The 19,214-nt window shown below is 52.0% G+C and overlaps 2 protein-coding genes across 2 annotated transcripts; one reads left to right on the top strand and one right to left on the bottom strand.

Moving 5' to 3' along the window:
• Window positions 1-2,957: 2,957 nt before the first annotated feature.
• Window positions 2,958-6,316, top strand: PRDX2 (peroxiredoxin 2). The gene is made up of 6 exons (XM_074203512.1): window positions 2,958-3,064; window positions 3,694-3,798; window positions 3,952-4,105; window positions 4,795-4,917; window positions 5,722-5,852; window positions 6,045-6,316. The coding sequence occupies exons 2-6, from the start codon at window positions 3,696-3,698 to the stop codon at window positions 6,128-6,130; spliced, it is 597 nt and encodes a 198-aa protein (XP_074059613.1). The 5' UTR covers window positions 2,958-3,064; window positions 3,694-3,695; the 3' UTR covers window positions 6,131-6,316.
• A 3,004-nt stretch (window positions 6,317-9,320) lies between these two features.
• Window positions 9,321-11,517, bottom strand: JUNB (JunB proto-oncogene, AP-1 transcription factor subunit). The gene has a single exon (XM_074203510.1). It carries the CDS (start codon window positions 11,044-11,046, stop codon window positions 9,955-9,957), a length of 1,092 nt encoding a protein of 363 aa, XP_074059611.1. The 5' UTR covers window positions 11,047-11,517; the 3' UTR covers window positions 9,321-9,954.
• Between the last annotated feature and the right edge of the window lie 7,697 nt (window positions 11,518-19,214).

Below are 19,214 nucleotides of genomic sequence, written 5' to 3'. Positions count from 1 at the left end.
CTGAAAAATACAGAAACCTAGAATTTCAGGGTGAAAATCTATTTTATATTATTATACGTGCATAACCTATATCAGGAGGGAAGGAAGAGAGGGAGAAAAATTTGGAACTAAAACTTTAACAAAAATAAATGTTGAAAACTATATTTACTTGCAATTTAAAAAATAGCATATGATTAAGTAGAATTTCAGGAGCTGAGAGGGAGCTCAAAAATCATCTGATTCAATCTCTCGTCTTAAGTATGACTCTCCCCTTGAACATCATCCAACCTGTATCCAACTACAATGTTTTTGACTGATTACTGACTTACTGAAGATCTCTAATCTACAATGCTTTTGACTGATTACTGACTTACTGAAGATCACTAATGCCAAGGAGTAACTTCTCTGTTTGCAAAGTTCCAGAAGTTCTCTATTGCTTCTGATATAAAATCTTTTGGCATGTAAAACCCTTCTTCATAACCTGATTTCTACCTTTCCAAGTTTTTAAACAAAACTCCCCTTTGTGCACTCCAGCCAAACTGGCTTACTTTCTTTTATGCCTTATACACAATCTATCCTATCTTCCCTGATTTTACATAGCTCTGAAATGCATCTTCCCTCATCTTCACTTCTTAAGAATCTTAGAATCTTTAGATTCATAACTCAGATCCTGCCAGATCTCTCAACTCTGCTGGTACTTTTCATTCCCTTCCCCAGTTATATTAACTTTGTAATATAAACATAGATATGTGTAGTATATACACACATGCATTATTTATGTATAATATCTATTGTACATGTTTTGCCCAAAATAGACTATAAGATTCTTGAGAACAGGGACTTTCATTTTTGTTTGTTTCTCCAGCTTCTGCTTAACAAATGCTTATTGGATCAATCTCCTCCAACCTTCTCATTATACAGGTGGAGAAACTGAGAATCAGAGAGGGGGAAAGGACTTGCCCAGTGTCACCAAGCCATTAAATGCAGCCAGGATTTTAACTCCATTCTTTTGGTTCAATCTCAGGGGCAGCTAGCTGTCAAAGTGGATAGAATCCTGGGAATAGAATGGATAGAGTTAGATAGACTCATCTTTGTGAGTTCAAAGTTGGCCTCTGGCACTTTCTAACTGGACAAGTCACTTAATCCTGTCTGCCTTAGTTTTTTGTATTTTTGCCAAGAAAATCCTAAATGGAGTCATAGAGTCAGAACATGACTCAATAACAATAGGTTAGTATTCTTTACATTGTGCCAAGTTTCTCTGTCCAGATCTCTGGAATACTAATAGGAGTCAGAACTACTACTCAAAAATCTTACAGGAACTAAGGGAAAAAAATGTAAGGTAGTACCACTAGAATCAGGCCATCTCAGCAAACACTATCTTGTCCATTTCTGTTGCCTCAGCATCCTAGGGGGCCCCTCTTAGTAGACCAGGCCCTGCCCACATAGAAGCAAGTTTTAACTCCTTAGTCCCATGATAGGCAAGGCTCCCTCAGGTAAGATTCTTCCTTGACCCAGCAGTTATGGCATGTCATGGGTGTGGTTGTGGATCTTTTGGACTTGCTGGAGTAGCTTTACAGCAATGTTTAAAATTACCTTTAATAGCAAGAGTAATAATAGATATGATTCCACACTGATCTTCAAAGCATTCAGGGTGGAGTAGGCCTCAGGGAAAAAAAATTAACCCCACATGCCGGAGATAGACAAGCGGGATGCTAATCCCAAGAGTCCCCTATATCATCTCTACAAAAGCCTGCCTTGTCCCACCTCCCTCAGGATACCCCTTTCCTGAGTTCAGATCTTTCTTCCTTACCCAAAACATAGACACACACACACACACACACACACACACACACACACACACCCCAAGTCTCCATGACTTTTCTTTCTTTCTCCTCCTCTTGACTCAAACATTATTAGCCTTTGGTCATGCTCACTCTGTGTCCTCAGGCCCTCCAGTCACACTGGCTCCAAGAGCAGCTGGGACAATTCTTGTGATTGCAGGGTTGTTGCTGCAGGAGGCTGTCCCTGTCTAGAAACACAGGCCCTGCAGATGCCCCGACAACGTCCCTCCTCCGCTCTTGAACTCCCAGGAGACACCGGCACTTCCACGGGCCCCACGGACCTAGTGGCAATTCTTCTGGCTCTGGGAGAAGAAAAGACTGGTCTGCCAGGGAGTCCGAGCCTTGGCAGGGTGTCGTCTCCCACCTGAAAATTTCCAGGCTTGAAAGGGATACTTCCCAATATGCCAAGCTTCTTAACAATATTTGTGGAATTGAGTAATGGGGAATCTGGGCAGCTTTTTTTGTAGGGATGGTGTTGCGTAAATTTTTTGCCAAGGGATAGAGGAAGGAGGGATAGGATGTTGGGGGTCAGTATAGAAGTGCTCTAAGCTCCTTTAGCTATCTGTATACCTGAGCCACACACGCTCTCTGGCCCCCATGGAAGATTCCTTGAGTTACGACTCATGGATGTGATACATCTGGGAAGGTCAAGACTGGGTGCCCTGGCGGGAGGGGGGTCGAGGGAACCTCCACCCCTTACCCAGTTCTCTCTCCCAAGTATCTCCGGAGCCTTGCTCTCCGAAATAGTGATAGTCCGGCCCTAGGCAGTCTGGCAGCCGGGCCAGAAGGAAGAACAGGAGCCACCTCAGCGGCAGCCCGGCCATCCACGGCCCCCGCCTCCTCCACCGCGGTGGGTCCAGGTGCAAGCCTTCTCCGCTCGCTCCGTTAGCCGGCCTGCCCATCCTGAGGGTCGGGCTAGGGGAGGGGACGAGGTCAGGGGCCCCGCCCCTTCAGCTGCGCAAGGGTCGGGCTCCTCGCCCCCACCCCGCACCCCCTAGGACGCGCCGTAGACCCGCCCAGGCGTGTGGCGTCCGCCCCCAGGCGCGCTCCCGTAAGTCCCTCCCAACTGCTGTTCTGCGGCTCCCCTCCGCCCCCCCCACGCTTTGGCTCCGGGTGGTACAGGCCGCTGATAAAAGGAGCGGGCGGAGGCCGCCGGGATCCTGCTTTCGGCTTCGCGGCTGCTGCTGGTGCGGGCTGGGAGCGCGCGCGGCCCGTCCCCAGGCTCGGAGCCCGCCCTCCTGCAGGTACGGTAAGATGCGGCGCGGCGCGCACAACGCGGCCCGGCCCAGGTCCAGTGGAGCGCGGAGCCGCGGAGGCCGCCCGCGACGCCCCTTTTTCCAGGCAGAGCGGGTTCTAGTCTGGTCCACAAAGCTCTTCCCTCGCCTTGGAACCCCGCCCCTTCCTCCCGACCCCTGCCTTTGTTTGGTTGTGGGCGCTTAGGGACTGAGCCCAGGTGAATTCTCCTCCACCTGTCCCTCACGCAGCAGGGAAACTGAGCCTTGAGAAGAATCCAGGCATCTCTTTGTTCCCGTGGAGAGGCCTATCTCAGCCCGAATCAGGGTTCTGGGAGGAGGTGCCCAGACCTGTTTCCCTGGTGGGGTGGGGGCAGCGCGGAGGTGGCAGGAGGGCAGGGTCTGAATTGCCCCTTTCCCTGGGGGTTAGGTGGCTTAGTCTGGCCCCTGTGCCCAAGTGTCTGTATTGGGCCGGAGGAGGGAGGGGTGGGGGGCTGCATGTGACCATCTTTGTCTGCCCCACGTGCCCAGTCTAGCCTCGGGAAGAAGATGGGGGAGGGGAGGTGGTGCTGGGTTGCACTGCCGGGGAAAATGCGGATCAGGTGCCCTAGTTGACCCTAAGGGGAAATGCTTTCTTCCAGACATGTCCTCTGGAAATGCTCACATTGGGAAACCGGCCCCTGACTTCCATGCCACTGCTGTGGTCGATGGGGCTTTCAAGGAGGTGAAGCTGTCAGATTATAAAGGTAAGACAACAGCCTTAGAGGTCAGAGACACTGGGACCTTCCCCTTTGCTGGAGGATAGAAGTCTGACTGGGACCAGTCACCTAGAGAGTGAAGGGAAGGGGGAAGGAGGCCTAGCAGCTTGTTTCTCACACCTTTTGTTCTTACTGCTCTAGGAAAGTATCTGGTCATATTTTTCTACCCACTGGACTTCACCTTTGTATGCCCTACGGAGATCATTGCCTTCAGTGATAGGGTCTCTGATTTCCATCAGCTTGGCTGTGAAGTCCTTGGTGTGTCTGTGGATTCCCAGTTCACTCATCTGGCCTGGTAAGATTTCAGCTAAGAGGAGGAGGGTGGGTAAGGGGCCCTGCCCTATCCAACTTTCTGCTTCTCCTACCACCCACAATAAGCACTGGAAGGGTCACTGACTGGCCCTTCCTTTTCTTTGTTATAGAATATCCCATACCACTGTAACTACTCTTGAATTGACACCAAAGGGTTCCCTACCAAAGCTGAATTGCCCTTTGTGGTAATTAGAACTGGAAGAGACTTTGGAAGACATTTCAGCCAGTCCCCATCAAGTTAAAAAGAAGAAAACAGACCTAGAAAAGTTAGAAGCAGTATATAAGGATTCAAATATCAGAGCTAGTATCTGAATTCAGGTCCTTCAGACTCTAGGTCCAGATGTGGCTCGTTTCCACCTTACAAGGCTGTACTTTCTGTTCATCTTTCTCAGAAATTTAAAACAGCATCCTCTTGATCCTGACTTACCACTCCCTCCTGGGTGTGGTACATTTGGGCTTTGACAACCCTGCCTGCAACCCCTTTATCACCTGCTCTGGCCCCTTTGAGCTGCTCTTATCTATTGCTCAGGCCTGGGGGGGGGGGGGAAGAGTTCCCTGAGCAGACTTGAGAGGGCCCCTTTCTTTGGAAACTGGGAAAAATGACCCTTAACTGGGGGAAGTGGGGCTCTCTGGTGGTAACTTAGAAACTTCTTTCTCACCCTCCCTAAAAAGGATCAATACCCCTCGAAAAGAGGGTGGCCTGGGTCCTTTGAAAATCCCTCTGCTGGCAGATGTAACCAGAAACCTAGCTCGAGATTACGGGGTGTTGAAGGAAGATGAAGGCATTGCCTACAGGTATGGTTGGGGGCCCCTCTCTTAAGTTATGTCCTACTCTGTCCTTGATCATCAACAGTTTTAAGAGTCATCATTCTGAATTGGTCTTAAGTTTCTGCCACCCTCAAGAAAACACTTTTTTTTTTACTTAAAAACAGCAGGGTGAACTTATACTATCAAATTTCATTTTTGTAGAGACAAAAAATGAAGCTGAGAGGGGTGAAAGGACTAGTATAAAGTCATATAAGTACTAGTACAGAGCCAGGATTCAGACTTGAGGTTGGGGGGGGGGGGTAGGGTATAGAATATTCAGAGTTAGGCATTTCTGCCAAAGAAAGCAAGTCTCAACTCTTACAGATGTGGCATAATAATGAGTTTGGATTTTTTAGGTTTCTCCAATTACGTGTAAAAACAAATTCTCTCCTTTCTTCCCACACTACTCCCCCTCATTGAGAAAGCAAGTTATTTGATTTAGGTTAAAAATGTGTAGTCATGCAAAACATTACCATGATAGTCATGTTGAGAAAGTAAACGTAGCCCCTCCCCCCAAAGAAGAGAAACCTCTAGAAAAATAAAATTAAAAAAAAAGTATTCTTTGTATTCAGATAACATCAGCTCTGTCTCTGGGGATGAATAGTTTTCTTTATCCTAAGTTCTTCAGAGTTGTCTTGGCTCATAGCACTGCTGAAACAGTATCATCCCACAGTATTGCTGTTACTTTGTATATAATACATTTGGGTTTGGAATTAAAATCCAGTCTTCTTTCTACTGCCCAGACTTAAGTGGCATCCAGCATCTTACACTAATCCCTCTCTATTTACCCAGGGGCCTCTTTATCATTGATGCTAAGGGCCTTGTCCGCCAAATCACCGTCAATGACCTGCCTGTGGGACGCTCAGTGGATGAGGCTTTGCGACTAGTACAAGCGTTCCAGTTTACAGATGAGCATGGAGAAGGTGATCGAGCCTTGCATATTCCCCATCCTGCCCCACCTCTCCTTGTCTGTTTTGATACTTCATCTCCCCTAAGTGGCTACCCTATGTAGTACTGGAGTCTTGACCTAGTCTCACTTCTAGCTTTGGTCAAAGGACTGGAATACCTGTCTCCTATCCCTTACCACTTCTATTTCCTTTTTCTCCCTCTCACAGTATGCCCAGCAGGCTGGAAGCCTGGAGAAGATACTATCAAGCCCAATGTGGAAGACAGCAAGGAATATTTCTCTAAGAACAACTAAACAAGCAATGTTGCTGTTCCCTTTGCTCCGGTGGCAAACATTAATATGGTGAAGGAGGCTTCTGCCCTTTCTGGGTAGTGGCCCTTGCCCCATGTCCCCTCTTAATCTCTTTTTCCCCTTATGTAGGGGCCAGGTATTGGAGACAAGAAGGGGCCTATGTCTAATAAAACCTTTGAGAAAATCAAACCTCTCATTGTGAGTCTCTCTTGCAGTTGGGCCCTGAATCTGTTCCTTGAACTTCTTTGGGCCTGAAACTATGTCTCTGTGCCTGAGGAAAAAGGAGTTTACAACCTGGTACCCTTATCTGGGTACTCATCTTTTTCTGCCCAGCTGTAGCTAACCCACGTGATTAAAGAGGGGCAGGAACATTAGACACCTGATTTATGTAGCTTTACATTTAGCCACCAGAGGGTGGCCTTGCCTCAAGCTCCCACAGTTAAAGAGAGGTTGTAGAAAACTGACTTTAGTAGAGGAGCTTCATAGAATAGTAGAGCTTAGTGTGGGAGAGCTGAGAGATGAAGGTTTGGGATCTTGTGAACCCTGGGCTAGGAGTTTGTAGAGAAGAATTTGGAGGGGGTGGAGGGGAAACTGTTTGACCTGGACAGTATATAGGACCATCACTATATCTTTTGTTTGAAATAAAAGCTTGAATTGTGGGAGATTCCAGGATAGGACAGGAGAATTGCCTCCAGAGCATTTTTCTCCCTGAAAAATCACACACACACACACACACACACACACACACTTCAAGTATAGTGTGATCTGTCTTTCACTGTTTCTAGTTTGTCCTTCATTCTTGAGAAGGGAATGACATGCATCTGAATTGGATTTGAGTGAGGGGTTGCTGTGCTAAATCACCAGACTTGCTTTCTCTTCTGAAGCCATGTGGGCCCAATGGTCAGATATGAATTAGGATGGATGGAGATGGCTCTGGATTCCAAGTAATCAGGGTTAAGTGACTTGTTCAAGGTCACATAATATGAGGGCACATTTGATCTCAGGACCTCCTGACTTCCAGAGCTGGTGCTTTATCCACTATACCACCTAGCTGTTTCTGGTATAAGTAAAGGGAGAGGAGAAAAATCAAGGAGATGGGGGCAGCTAAATGTGGGTGGATAGAGCACCAGCCAGGGAGTCAGGAATACCTGAGTTCAAATCAGGCCTCAGACACTTAATAATAAACTAGCTATGTGGCCTTGGGCAAGCTATTTAACTCCATTTGCCTTGCTAAAACCTAAAAAAAAAAAAATCAAGGCGATGCTATCCTTGCTGTGTTAGGTACCCTACAGAGGAACCAGCCCACATCTTAAGAGCTGTTCCTTCAGCTAAAGAGGTAATAGGGGGGCGGCTAGGTGGCGTAGTGGATAAAGCACCGGCCTTGGAGTCAGGAGTACCTGGGTTCAAATCCGGTCTCAGACACTTAATAATTACCTAGCTGTGTGGCCTTGGGCAAGCCACTTAACCCCATTTGCCTTGCCAAAAAAAAAAAAACCTAAAGAGGTAATAGGACCTCAGCTTAAAACTTCCCTTGAGACCTCTCATACCCCTTCACTGAGGCTGAATTTCTAAATGGCAGGTAATTCTGTCCAACCAATTTCCAGAGATGGGGGCAGGAATTAAAAAGGAAACCCCTGTTCCCTAGATCTCTCTGAAATTTCAACAATGTTCCAACCTTATCTTCCTGTGCATCAGGGCAGACCAGAAGAACTAAGCACCGAGGGTTTGGTGGAGTGAAGCTACTGAGTAGCCTGAAGGAGCCAATAGTCCACAGGAACAGGGGCAAGAGATTGCCCCCACTCCTTCCTGACCCATGTACTTCCTGACGGTCTGATCTTGTCTCTTCTCTCCACCATTTAAGTGCCTGACCCTTGTATGAGTTCAAGGGATGGGGGGGAAAGAGGGAGGGTTGAGGTGGCCCTGGGCACAACTCCTAGGAAAGATGGGTAGCCTGCCGCCTGTGTGTCTAGTCTATTTGGTTCCCTTTCCCCTCCCTCCCCCATCCCAGGTGCTGGGCCTGCCCTGCCCTGAGCCCCAGGCTGGGGGAGTGGGCGAGGCTGCAGCGGCGCCTGTCGCTGGTGGGGCACAGAGGAGCCGACAGGGCATGACCAGACCTGGACGCCCTGGCATGGGAAGCTGGCACCACCCACCACCTGGGACTAAGGCGGGTGTGGGAAGGAGTGTAGACTGGAGGCAATCACCACCCTTCCTGGTCAGCCGGGCACTAATTCGCCCCGCCTCCCCTCCCCCAGTCCCAGGCTGGCTTCAGGGTCAGTCCTGGCAGACGGGTGAAGGCGCCAGGCTGGAGGCGGGGGAGGAGAACAGACCGGACAGCTCTGCCGCAGAACCGAACCGGTTCCCTGGCTCTGTGGGCCTCGCTCCTGGGGACGCCGCGTGTCACAGCTCCGCATCCCGCCCATTGCCGCAGGGGCGGGGGGTTTCCTGGCCTGGGCCTGGGCCCGGGCCGAGGCTGAGCCGCCGCCCCAACTTCTCGCTCTGGGAAAATCCCGGCCCCTCTTCCCGGTGCTCAGGGTCAGCCGGGCAACGTGGGAGGGGATTCCCGGAATAGGCCTGACCGCCGGCGCGTCACTGGGCAGAAACGGCCCATGTATGGGCACGGCTTCCTGTGCGTCACCGGGAAAAGCCCCCTGGCGCGAGGAACCGCGCTTGCGCAGCCCCAAGCCCACTCCAGCTCCCCCGTAGAGGCTTCTCGGCAAAAGATAGATTTGGGTCTAGCCTCAAAGCGAGAAAAAGCCCCAGCGACGTCACAGCCTGTCCCTCCGGGCTAGGACGGCCCGCGGCCACAGACTGCAGCACCAGAGACACTCCAAGAGATTTTAATGAGAGAACTTACAAACTGAGACAGCTTGGAGAGAGACACACAAAGAAGCTACAGAGATGAGAGCCAGGGAAATGGTGAAAAGGAACTCGATCTAGCGGACAGAAGCAGGACTCAGATCCCTAGTAGAAACAGAGACAGAGAGCCAAAGAGACGATAGATAATAGAGAGATTAGAGAGACAGACAGACAGGCAGATAACAAGAACACGGGAGGCAGCGGAGACACGTAATAGGCAGATTCCGGAGGCTGTTAGCACGAAGGGAGGAGGTACTGAACCAGAGTGAAGGTTCAAGTTAGCCCGCCCTTCCCATTCGCCTTCCCTCCCCCATCTTGTAATTAAGACACCAGGGAGTAATAAATAATAAACAGTCTTTTTTTACTTAAATAAATTCAATAAAAAGTCAGAACAACAAAAACACACACACACAAAATGATAAAATAAACTTTTAAACCCAAGTGCTTCGGGAGACACAACCCGATGGAACCCTCGGGGCGAACGGGGTGGGCAGGCCCGGAGCATCCCTGCCTAGGGGGGCTCCCGCCGATCCCTTCCCCGCCACCCCTGGGGCCGAGTGCGGGCGGCGGGGCCAGCTCCGCCGCGGGGATAGAACTTCTTTCTTAAATACACAAATATATTATATTCAATATGAATCGTGTCTGTTTCCAGCAGAAAAAAAAAAAAACAAACGTACAAAATAGAGAGAACAGAGGGGTCGCCCCAGAGCACTGGGGGCCCAGGCCAAGGTGGGGCTTGTAAACTTCGAGATTGGAACTAGTGACTGGTGAGTGGGGAAGGTAGAGAGCGAGCCTGCAGGCGTTCTGGGCGGGGCCCCTCAGTCTAGTCCAGTGCCCTCCAGGTGGCCCTACCCTCCTCCCGCGTCTCAGAGTCTGCGGCCCGCCCATACCCGGGCAGAATCACGCGCGGCGGGGGCGTGAGGGGGAGAGTCAGTCACGCAGCCGGGGCCGTGGGTGGGCCGCGCGTGGGCTCAGAAGTTCTGCATCTTGACGGCCAGTAGCAGCTGGCAGCCGCTGTTGACGTGGCTCAGCACCTTCTGCTTGAGCTGCGCCACCTGTTCCCGGAGCAGGCTGGCGGTGTTCGACAGCCCTGCGTTTTCGGACTTGAGCGTCTTCACCTTGTCCTCGAGTCGCGCGATGCGCTCCAGCTTCCGTTTGCGGCATTTGGTGGCCGCCAGCCGGTTCCGCAGTCGTTTCCTCTCCACCTTGATGCGCTCCTGGTCCTCCATGTTGATGGGAGACACGGGGGGCGTCCCGTCCCTGCTGCGCGCCTCGGGCACCGTCTGGGGTTCCTCTTTGAAGGCCGCCAGCGGCCCCGCGCCTCCCGTGGCCCGCGCGCCCAGCCCCACGGCTGCCGGGTGGCCCCCTTGGAAAGGTGGTCCGTGGGGGAGGTAGCTGATGGTGGCAGTAGGGTAGCCGCCCGCGGCCCCTGCGCCCGCGCCCCCACTACCCCCACTGGCGCTGTAGCTGGTGAGGTTGGTGTAGACAGGAGGTGGCTCGGGGCCCAGGGCCGAGGGCCCGTAGACGCTACTCGGGGGAGCGGGGGGCCCCGCGGTCCCGGAGCCGCCGCCGCCGCCGCCGCCGCCGCTCAGGGACACGTTGGGGGGCGTCACGTGGTTCATCTTGTGCAGGTCGTCCAGCGCCTTGACGAAGCCATCTGCGAACCCCTCCTGCTCCTCCGTCACGCTGCGCGAGTAGAAGTACTGGCCCGGCGGCGTGGGCGTCGTGGTGATGAGCCCGTTGCTGTTCTGCGCTATGAGGCGCTCCAGCTCTGGGGACGCGAGCTTCAGGGAGCCCGCTGGCCCGGCCGGGGCCTCGTTCTGAGGGGGGGCCGGCGGCCCCGAAAAGTAGGCGCCGCCGGCGTCCTCCGGCCCCGGCCCCCGCCCGTGCCCGGGCGCCTTGAGGCCGCGGTAGGGGTCGGCGGCCGCCGCCAGGTTGAGCGCCAGGTTCTGCTTCAGCAGCTTGTAGTCGTGCAGTCCCAGGGCGCCCGCGCTTCCCCGGCCATAAGCGGCCGCCGGGTACGAGTCATCGTGGTAGAAAGGCTGCTCCATCTTCGTGCACATCCAAGCGCCCGCGCGCCCGGCCGGCAGCCCCCGGCGCTCCCCTCGGCGGGGAGGAGGAGCCCCCCGAGGCACTCGAGCTCCGCTGCCTAGGTGGCCCTCGGGGCACGTTTGGGGGGGTTGGGGTCCAGGCGGCGGCTCCCGGCTTCCTTAAAGCCCCTCCGGTGCCAAAGCTGCCTTGCCCTGCTGCGCCCCACGCTTCCCGGACTCAGGCTTCAGTGACCGCCCCCACGGTTCCAAGTCCCCCGCCCCCCAGAACAGTGGCAAGGGTCTGCTGTGGGTGAGCGGGAGCCCAAGTCCTGGCCTGCTTCGGCGGGTCCGGTCTCCGTGGCGCCGCACCCTGTTTGCTGGCTGGCTCGGGCGATCGAGGCTCTATGGCTGCCCGTCCTTCTCAAGCTCCTGTTCCGAACCCACAGTCTTCGGACTCCCCGCTTCTTTGCCGGCCTCGCTGCGTACCCTAGAGCCTTTATACGGCAGTGGCTGCGTAAGCGATCCCTGATTGGTCGTGCAGGGGAACCAGGCCCCCGCCTCCTCCCGCACCCCACTCTCCCCCCCCTCCCCGCCCTGTGTGCCGGGGCTCGGCGTGGGGAAGGGGAGGAGGAGGTTGGCGTCACTGCCAGGAAGCGCGTGTCCTTGTAAACAGCGGCGGCGGGACAGGGCCGGGCAAGGACAGGGCTGGGCTGGAACTGTGCTGGGATGGGCCAGGGACACAGGGAAACTGGAGGCCGAAATAGGGAGTTGGAGGCCGGGTGGCGGAGAGACAGAGTCGGAGAAACGGAGCAGGGTGGGAGGGGGAGGGTCTAGCACAGGTCTGAGATAGGAGATAGGGGAATCTGAAGACCCACCTGGGGATCGGGGCCGTGGAAGCCAAGATCCAAAAGCCACTGTGACAAATCCCTACGGGAATTACCAGGCCCCTCTGCCACCGAGACTCAGACACCCCGAGCCGTCTGGGTCCCTTCTACATCCCGGCAACACACACACACACACACACACACACACACACACACACACACACACACAGTGTTTATAACCTACTCAGACCCTTCCTGACCCTCACATATTACCCCTCCATCAAGGTCCAAAGAGCTCTCCTTGTACTGGGAGGGTACCTGAGGACCTCCACTGGGAAACAGTCGAGTGGGGGAGTGTGGCATCTGGAACCTCCAGAGATTCCTCACTACTCCTAGCCCCCAAACCTAGTCTTGCTTGTTCCCCTAGTAGGAGGTCTGACTGGGGAGGGCGGAACACCGGGGTTCCTCTCCCAGGCTTTGAGGAGCTGGCACACCCACAGAAGCACAGATTGCAGAGCTAAAAGGTATCTTAGAAATCATCGAGTTCAGTCCCTTATTCTACAAGAGAGGGAAACTGAGGAGGAAGGCCCAAAGATAGTAAGGAGAGACTTGTCTAGAGTCCAGGTTTCCTGACTCCAAGCCTTGGGCTCTTTTTCAGCTCACTTCCTCCCATTTGGGATCTGGGTTGGTATCCGGGACGACTCCCCAGGGTACTCCAATTCCTGACTCTTTTCCCGGGAAACCTGCTTAAGAAAGAACTAACTTCCGGAACTGTGGCGACGAATCTCAGGGACTGGGACCCGACAGGAGCTGGGGAGCAGGTACACCTCCTACTTCTGGAACTGCTCCCCCAAAGCAGAGGCAGGGATAGAACCATCTTTCTTCCCCAACAGAAACAAGTTGTGGCCTGCCTCTGGAAGTCAATGAGCCTTTTCTCTAAGGATGGCCAATAGACGGACTTCCCTGGGCATTTCCAAGATGTCCAGGAGTCTGTTGGGAATTTAGAGATGCAGAAGGTTTTTTTTTGGGGGGGGGGGGGAGAAGTTGTGTAGCATTTTTGTCTCTAGCAGCATTAGCTCGTTTGAGGGAGGAGGAGGGAGAGGCCAGAATGGACTATAGAGTGTATTTCTATTGTGCGAAGTCTCTCCCCTCCCCCAAACCTCGGCAGGTCTCCGAAGTCCAGGATGGAAACTATGTCAGAGACGAGGAAAGACGGGTCTTCAATATCCTCTTTGGGATCCCTTTAAGAGGGGTCCCGATAGAGCCATGATTGGGGTGATATAATACCGTAGAGAAGGAGATGGGGGAGGGGTGGTGGAGCTCTTGTCATCGTTTCTATAGCAACCAGGGGCTCTAGGATGTTGTCCGCCCCTGGTTCCCAGGGAAGGGGTACAGTCTACGAGCTGAATGGGTTCTGAGATACTCCTACCCCTTCAGAGATGCCTGGCCTTTCCTGCAGGCCATTAAAGCTCTGCCTCATCGGGTGCCCTTACTCTTCCTGTTTCTCCAGATATCCTCTCTAGTCCCGGGAGACCCTTCCATCTTAGAATTCTTCAGTTCCCCAAATCCCCTGCTGCAGGATACTGAACACTCGCCCTCAGAACCTTTGTCTAGGAATCTCCAGGGATCTTTCCTTGGAATCGCTTCCCTCCGGCCTCCTCTGGCCGTTGCCGGGTCAGATTTCTCCCTCCCTTCCTCCCTCCTTCCATCCCCCGGGGTCTTAAGTCCTAGGCCCGCCAGATTCAAATTCCAGACCCTGTACTTCAAGCTTCTGCTCTCAGTCTCTATACCTCTGCCCTGCTGGTCCTCCAGGGTCCTGCCCCCTCCCCCCAGTTAGAATCTCTGGCCCTGCCTTCCCAGTCTCAGCCCTCAGTCCATATAAGGTCACAGGAAGGGGCGGGAACCCGGAGCCTAGAGACCAGGTTCCTGCCAAGTCCTAAGGAGGGGCCAAACCGGGCCCCTCTCTGGCTAGTTCCAACCAGCCCTGGCCACCGCCTCCGGATAGCACCCCCCCCCCCGGGCCCCAACAGCTTTGTCCTGCCCCACCCCGCCCAGCCCAGCCAGGTCCTGTCCCCCTGCCCTGAGGCAGGATCCCAGGAGAGCCCAGCCAGGCTAGGGCCAGACTTCACCCCATCCTGGGTTTGGGGTGGGTTGGGAAGGGAGCAAAGCAGCCAGGAATACAAGGTCTGGGGAGCTGGCGTAGCAGAGGAGCCTCGAACCTAAGGTGGGAAGGAGAGACTGAGAATGACAGTTCCCATTTCATAGGACAGCTGGAATTATTGGGTAGCACAGGGATGGTGAGGCATAGTGTCAGGCCAGAAGTGGGACTTCCCAACTGCCAGGGTGTGTGTCTGGAACAAAAAGGAAGTGTCACTTCCCTTCCGCAGAGGCCCAGAGCTGCAGCCGGGGGATGGCTGAGGTGACTTTGGAGGGAGCTGTCCAGCCCCTACTTTCACCTAGGGAGTTCTTCTGCAAGGAGAGGAGTCTTGTCTCAGATTCAGGACACGGAGACTTGCATTTTTAGTTCCATTTCTGCCATTTATTATTGTAAGACTGACTTCTTCCCCTCTCAGAATCTTAGTTTCCCCATCATGAAAGGGTCTGGCCAATTCTGACTCTTTAAACAAAGATATGGTTCCTGCATTGGGTGAATGATTCCTTCTGTGGCCCTTAGTTTCCTCATTGGTAAAAAGTTGTATTAGATAATCTTATTTCTGATTACAAACAAAAATAGAAAAGTTCAGAAAGTGAGAAATAGAGTGAGACAGAGAAAGTTAGAAAGAGACATGGAAAGTAAGGGACAGAAACAGAGGGACAAAGAGCTAGAGAGAGAGAGAGATGCTCAGTGAGACAGGGCTAGAAAAAGGGATCTAGGGCTGGATGGGACAGAAACAGAAAGAGAGATGGAAAGAGAAACAATAAGAGATATAGATGCAGACAGAGAGAGGAACCAAAGGAAGAGAGAAGCTTATGCATGGAGTAGGAAAATGAAAGAGGGGAAAGAGAAACTAAGACTAAGTGAACCAGATAGGTATACATGTAGTTTGAGACAAGATAAAAAATATAGAGGAAGAGAGGAGTGGCGATGGAGGATGGGGAACCAGGGCAATATAATGAAGAAGGCCAGGAAAGATGAAAGGACTCTATCCTCAACTTCAAACCACCCAGTTTCTCTGGCCTAAGTATCTGCCTATCCTCAAGGTTACCTGTGTGTCTATGCTTCTTTTTCCTTAATCTTGGCCCCTTTCCAGGGCCTCAAGATCCCCCCCCCCCCTTTTGCCATTCTCCAACTTGGTCCTTTTCTCTGTTCCTTCCCTCATTCTGGTCTCTATCTTCTGGGATATATTCCAAACTATGCTTGGTCAGCCAGGAGGGATGGGGTGAGTATGGGGAGGGGAGAACTGGGCTCTGTCTGGCTGGCACTTTGCCAGTCTCCCTGTCTCCCGCCCATGCTAATGACTCCCTGACTGACACCTGGCAAGACCATTGGGCTGGGGGAGGCCAGGGCCTCTGCAGGGGCTTTCCCATGATAGAGAGAAGGGAGGGGCTGGGGGTGGGGTGGGGGAGCAACAGAAAAGATAGGCAAGATGACTGCTGGGGGAGGGGTACAGACTCTCACTAGCTAGCCCAGACCCCCCCCTTCTTCATGCAACATCCACCCACTGCTCCCAGAAGTTCAACCCCCCCCCCACTATCCAGGGCTGGGGGTGGGCAAGGACCCAAAGGCTTTGGTGACTCAGCACCTACAACAGGCCTTGGTCAGCTAAAGAAATAGATATCAGGTTGAAGGAACGGGGAACACAGGAAAAGGACTAAAAGTAACAGCTCTAAAGACAGAAGTAGACACAGCTATTATAAAGATAGAGAGGAAAAGAGGGAGACAGAGAAAAAGGAGAAAGGAAATAAAGAAAGCAGAGAGAAAGAGAGATGGAGAATGCCTACTTTACCTCCAAGGTCCTTTACAATTAAAATTCTTGTCTTGGAGATAGAAACAGAGGTAGAGAGAGGTAGACAATTGTCACAGAAATATAGTTGCAAACTGACAGGAAAGGAACTGAGAGACAGCTTTGTAGCCTAGCCATCCTGCTCAGCTCAAAGCTTCTATATAGCATGTCAAAGAAACAGAAACAGAGAATACATACAGGAAAAGAAAATTGGAGAAAAATGCAAATCCACAGATCTTTTTATGTCAAGATATTTGTAAAGAAGTATCAAAAGTTTAAAAACATGGGAAATAGACTAATTGTCAGGTCAGGGCAAATGGGGGGTGGTAGAGGAAAAGGATGAAATGAAGAAATGAAATCAGTGATGAAGGAGTTAGAGGAGGGTGGCTAGCTACTATTGTTATTCTTTGTATTGAATACAAATGAATTGGAGTGGGAATGGGGTATGTATATTGTGGTGGGAATGAGATAAAATCCTATACATCTTGAAGAGTGGAAGAATGGGAGATCATCCTTGTTTCTAAGTCCCCACCCTCCAATTCCTTGAGAGGGCTAGTCAGGCAGGTTCCAGGTTCAGGACAACTTCCATGCCAGCCTCACCCTTGTGGCCTGTGTTTCTTGGGCACCACCCCCCCAGCCGCCCTGCTGGCGCCAAAGGTTCTAGCAGCCAGGTAGGCGTGGATAGAAGACTCTCTGGGCCCCCCACCTCTGTGCCTGGCACTATAAGCACTGCCCAGGCCCCAGGGAGGTGGGCACTGTCTAGAGGCATCTGGTTGGACTCTGGCCCACTTGGAAAGAGGAAGCCCTTGAGGCTGGGGAGACTCCCCCTCCCCCAGGACTCTTTGGGGCTTTTGGACAACATGCCCTGCAACCTGACTTCTCCTTCTTATAAATAGCTTGGTGAACCTTTCCCCCATATTGTCCCTTTGAAGATCTCTAACTAACCAACAGGCACTTGTTCCCCCCTGGAAAACTCAGTACTAGGGATGGGGAGTCCCCCTGTTCAGTCAGCAAGCAAGCCAGCTGGTGCTAGTACCCAAAGATCAGGCTTCCGAAGTCCAGGAAGTGAGTGCTGAGGAGGGGGCAGGGCAGGAGAGGAAGTAAAGAAAGAGGAAGAAGTCAAATTCATCGAGGAGTAGGGGAGGGTTAGGTCCCTCCTTCCCTGCCTACTCTGGAAGTCTAAAAGTGGGATAAAAGTAGCTGGCTAAATTTGGGGCCCAAGGTCCTGGGTTCAAATCCTAGTTCAATTATGTGCTTTTCATGTAGCTATGGACTGCAAGTTTCCTCATGTGTAAATTTAGGGAGCTGACTCAGGTAACATTTTAAGTTCCTCCAGCTCTAAATTCTGTGAATCCTAAAGCACTGGCCCTGGAGTCAGGAGTACCTGGGTTCAAATCCAGTCTCCTACACTTAATAATTACCTAGCTGTGTGGCCTTGGGCAAGCCACTTAACCCCATTTGCCTTGCAAAAACCTAAAAAAAAAATCCTGTGAAACCTATGAGGAAGGAAAAAGTAACTGGCTGAGTTCAAGAGGCAGTTGAGGAGAAGCCTTAACTCTGGCTTCTCCAGTCTTCCAAATACTACTCTATGGGCTAAGAAAGGGATGGAGGGAGAGGTTAAAGAGGAAAGAAAGATTGAAAGACAGTGTGATATAGTGAAAACAGCCCTGGACCTCAAAGTAGGAGATCTAAATCCAAATCTTGTATCTGCTAGTACCGCTACTACTACTACTACTACTACTACTACTACTACTACTACTACTACTACTACTACTACTACTACCTAGGTGAGTTACCTTGGTAAGTCCTCTCCCTTTTCAGTTTCATATTCAACAAAAGGAAGGGTTTAATCAGATGATTTCCCAGGTCCCTTCCAGCTTAAAATCAGATTAAACCCATGAGGAAGAAAAGAGGAAGCAGCTGAGACTGAGGAAAGAATTGGAGGGAATTCATTCACCCTTAGCCCCCAAGTACTCCCCTAGAGTAGTTAAAAGTCAGCCTCAAGCCAAATGTTTTCTGGGTGCCTAGGGTTCAGTGCAGGAAGTGAAGCCCTGAGTCTTTACTTGGGTGGGGCAGGCCAATTTTCCAACCTACTCCCCAATTTCAGTGTTTCCAGTCTTTCCTGGAAGTAGGAAGTGCTAGGCCTAACCTTTTCCCTCTGACTCAGCACTATAGTAATGTGAGGGAGGGGGCCAATGCCCAGATATGGAAGAGGAATGATTCTCATAAACCAATACCCACTTACCCCTCTGTAGGGTACAGTAGTATTAAAGATCTTAAGTAATGTTCTAGCAAGATCCTGGATGTGGATCCAGCAAAATCTACAAACTGAGCAGAGACCTCCAGGGAATCAAGGACAGACAGACAGGCAGAGGGGCAGATAGATTGAGGAAGCTACTAACAATGCCCCTAAGTTCCTTCCCAATCTCTGCTTTCTCTGCCTCCTGAAATACTCGTGGAAAGGGAGAGAACATTGGATGATTGGAAATATCCATGTTACTATCAGGATGGGGAGGGGGTCCCTGAGAAACAGGAAGGTCAGGACTGGTTTAGTGATGTGCATATTTGAGTATGTTCTCTGGAGTGTGTAACTGTCAGTGTCTATGTCCTTTCTATGTCTTCCCTAGGTTGTGTATGTGTTTAGTTGTGTACTGTTCTCCTAGGATTGTGTACTGAGCTTTGTTCTCAATAGACATTTAAATATGAGATATCTGTCGAGGTTAGAGGGTGTCTGTGTGTGTGTGTGTGTGTGTGTGTGTGTGTGTATGTACATCCCTTGTCTATATGTATGTTTGTATTACAAATTTGTGTATGTATGACTGGATTATATTTGTGTCTTGGATAAGTATGGGGTATGTGTATGTGTGTGTGTGTATGTGTGTCTGTCCAGGGTTTTGGTGACCCTTTCTTCACTGTCTGATGGCCCAAGTAGATGTCTCCTGGGGGGGGGGGGGTTGGGATAAGAGGAGAACCGGGAATCTCCAGTCCACAGGATGTTCCCGAGACACTAGACCAGACTTGGGCTTCATCCTTCAGTTCCTCCTCCTTTCACCCCTCCCCCACAGCTCTGGCTGGCTAGCCTGCAAGCCTCTCCACAGGGACCCAGGCATTCTGCACCCTCAGCTCCTGGGGGTGGGGCTGTGTCAGGGCTGGGGAATGAGGGTGGCAGGGAGGAGGCCCCCAACGGGCCAGACGGGTTCCTCCTCATTCCTCCCACCGCCTCTCACTTCCTGGGTGCATGGCAGGAGGTGGGGATGGGAGGGGGGAGGGGTGTGGTGGTAAAGTAAGGAGAACTGAGGCCTCAGGGCCAGACCTGGGGGTGGTAGGACTAGACCTGTGGCCTGGGGTAAAGAGGAGTGGATCCTGGGCCTTCAGAACCAGACTTTGAGGAGACCTACTCCTCAGGACCTTAGGATCTGATCTAAGAAGAGGA

This window comes from Macrotis lagotis, chromosome X, assembly GCF_037893015.1.
Source record: "Macrotis lagotis isolate mMagLag1 chromosome X, bilby.v1.9.chrom.fasta, whole genome shotgun sequence".
NCBI lineage: Eukaryota > Metazoa > Chordata > Mammalia > Peramelemorphia > Peramelidae > Macrotis > Macrotis lagotis.
Note: the sequence above shows the minus strand (reverse complement) of the source record. Positions and strands in the feature narration are given on the sequence as shown.

Coding starts and splice junctions, on each gene's coding strand:
- PRDX2 (XM_074203512.1), top strand. CDS start 3,696: ATGTCCTCTGGAAATGCTCACATTGGGAAACCGGCCCCTGACTTCCAT. Junction 3,799..3,951: donor GAAGCTGTCAGATTATAAAG/GTAAGACAACAG, acceptor TTACTGCTCTAG/GAAAGTATCTGGTCATATTT. Junction 5,853..6,044: donor TACAGATGAGCATGGAGAAG/GTGATCGAGCCT, acceptor TCCCTCTCACAG/TATGCCCAGCAGGCTGGAAG.
- JUNB (XM_074203510.1), bottom strand. CDS start 11,046: ATGTGCACGAAGATGGAGCAGCCTTTCTACCACGATGACTCGTACCCG.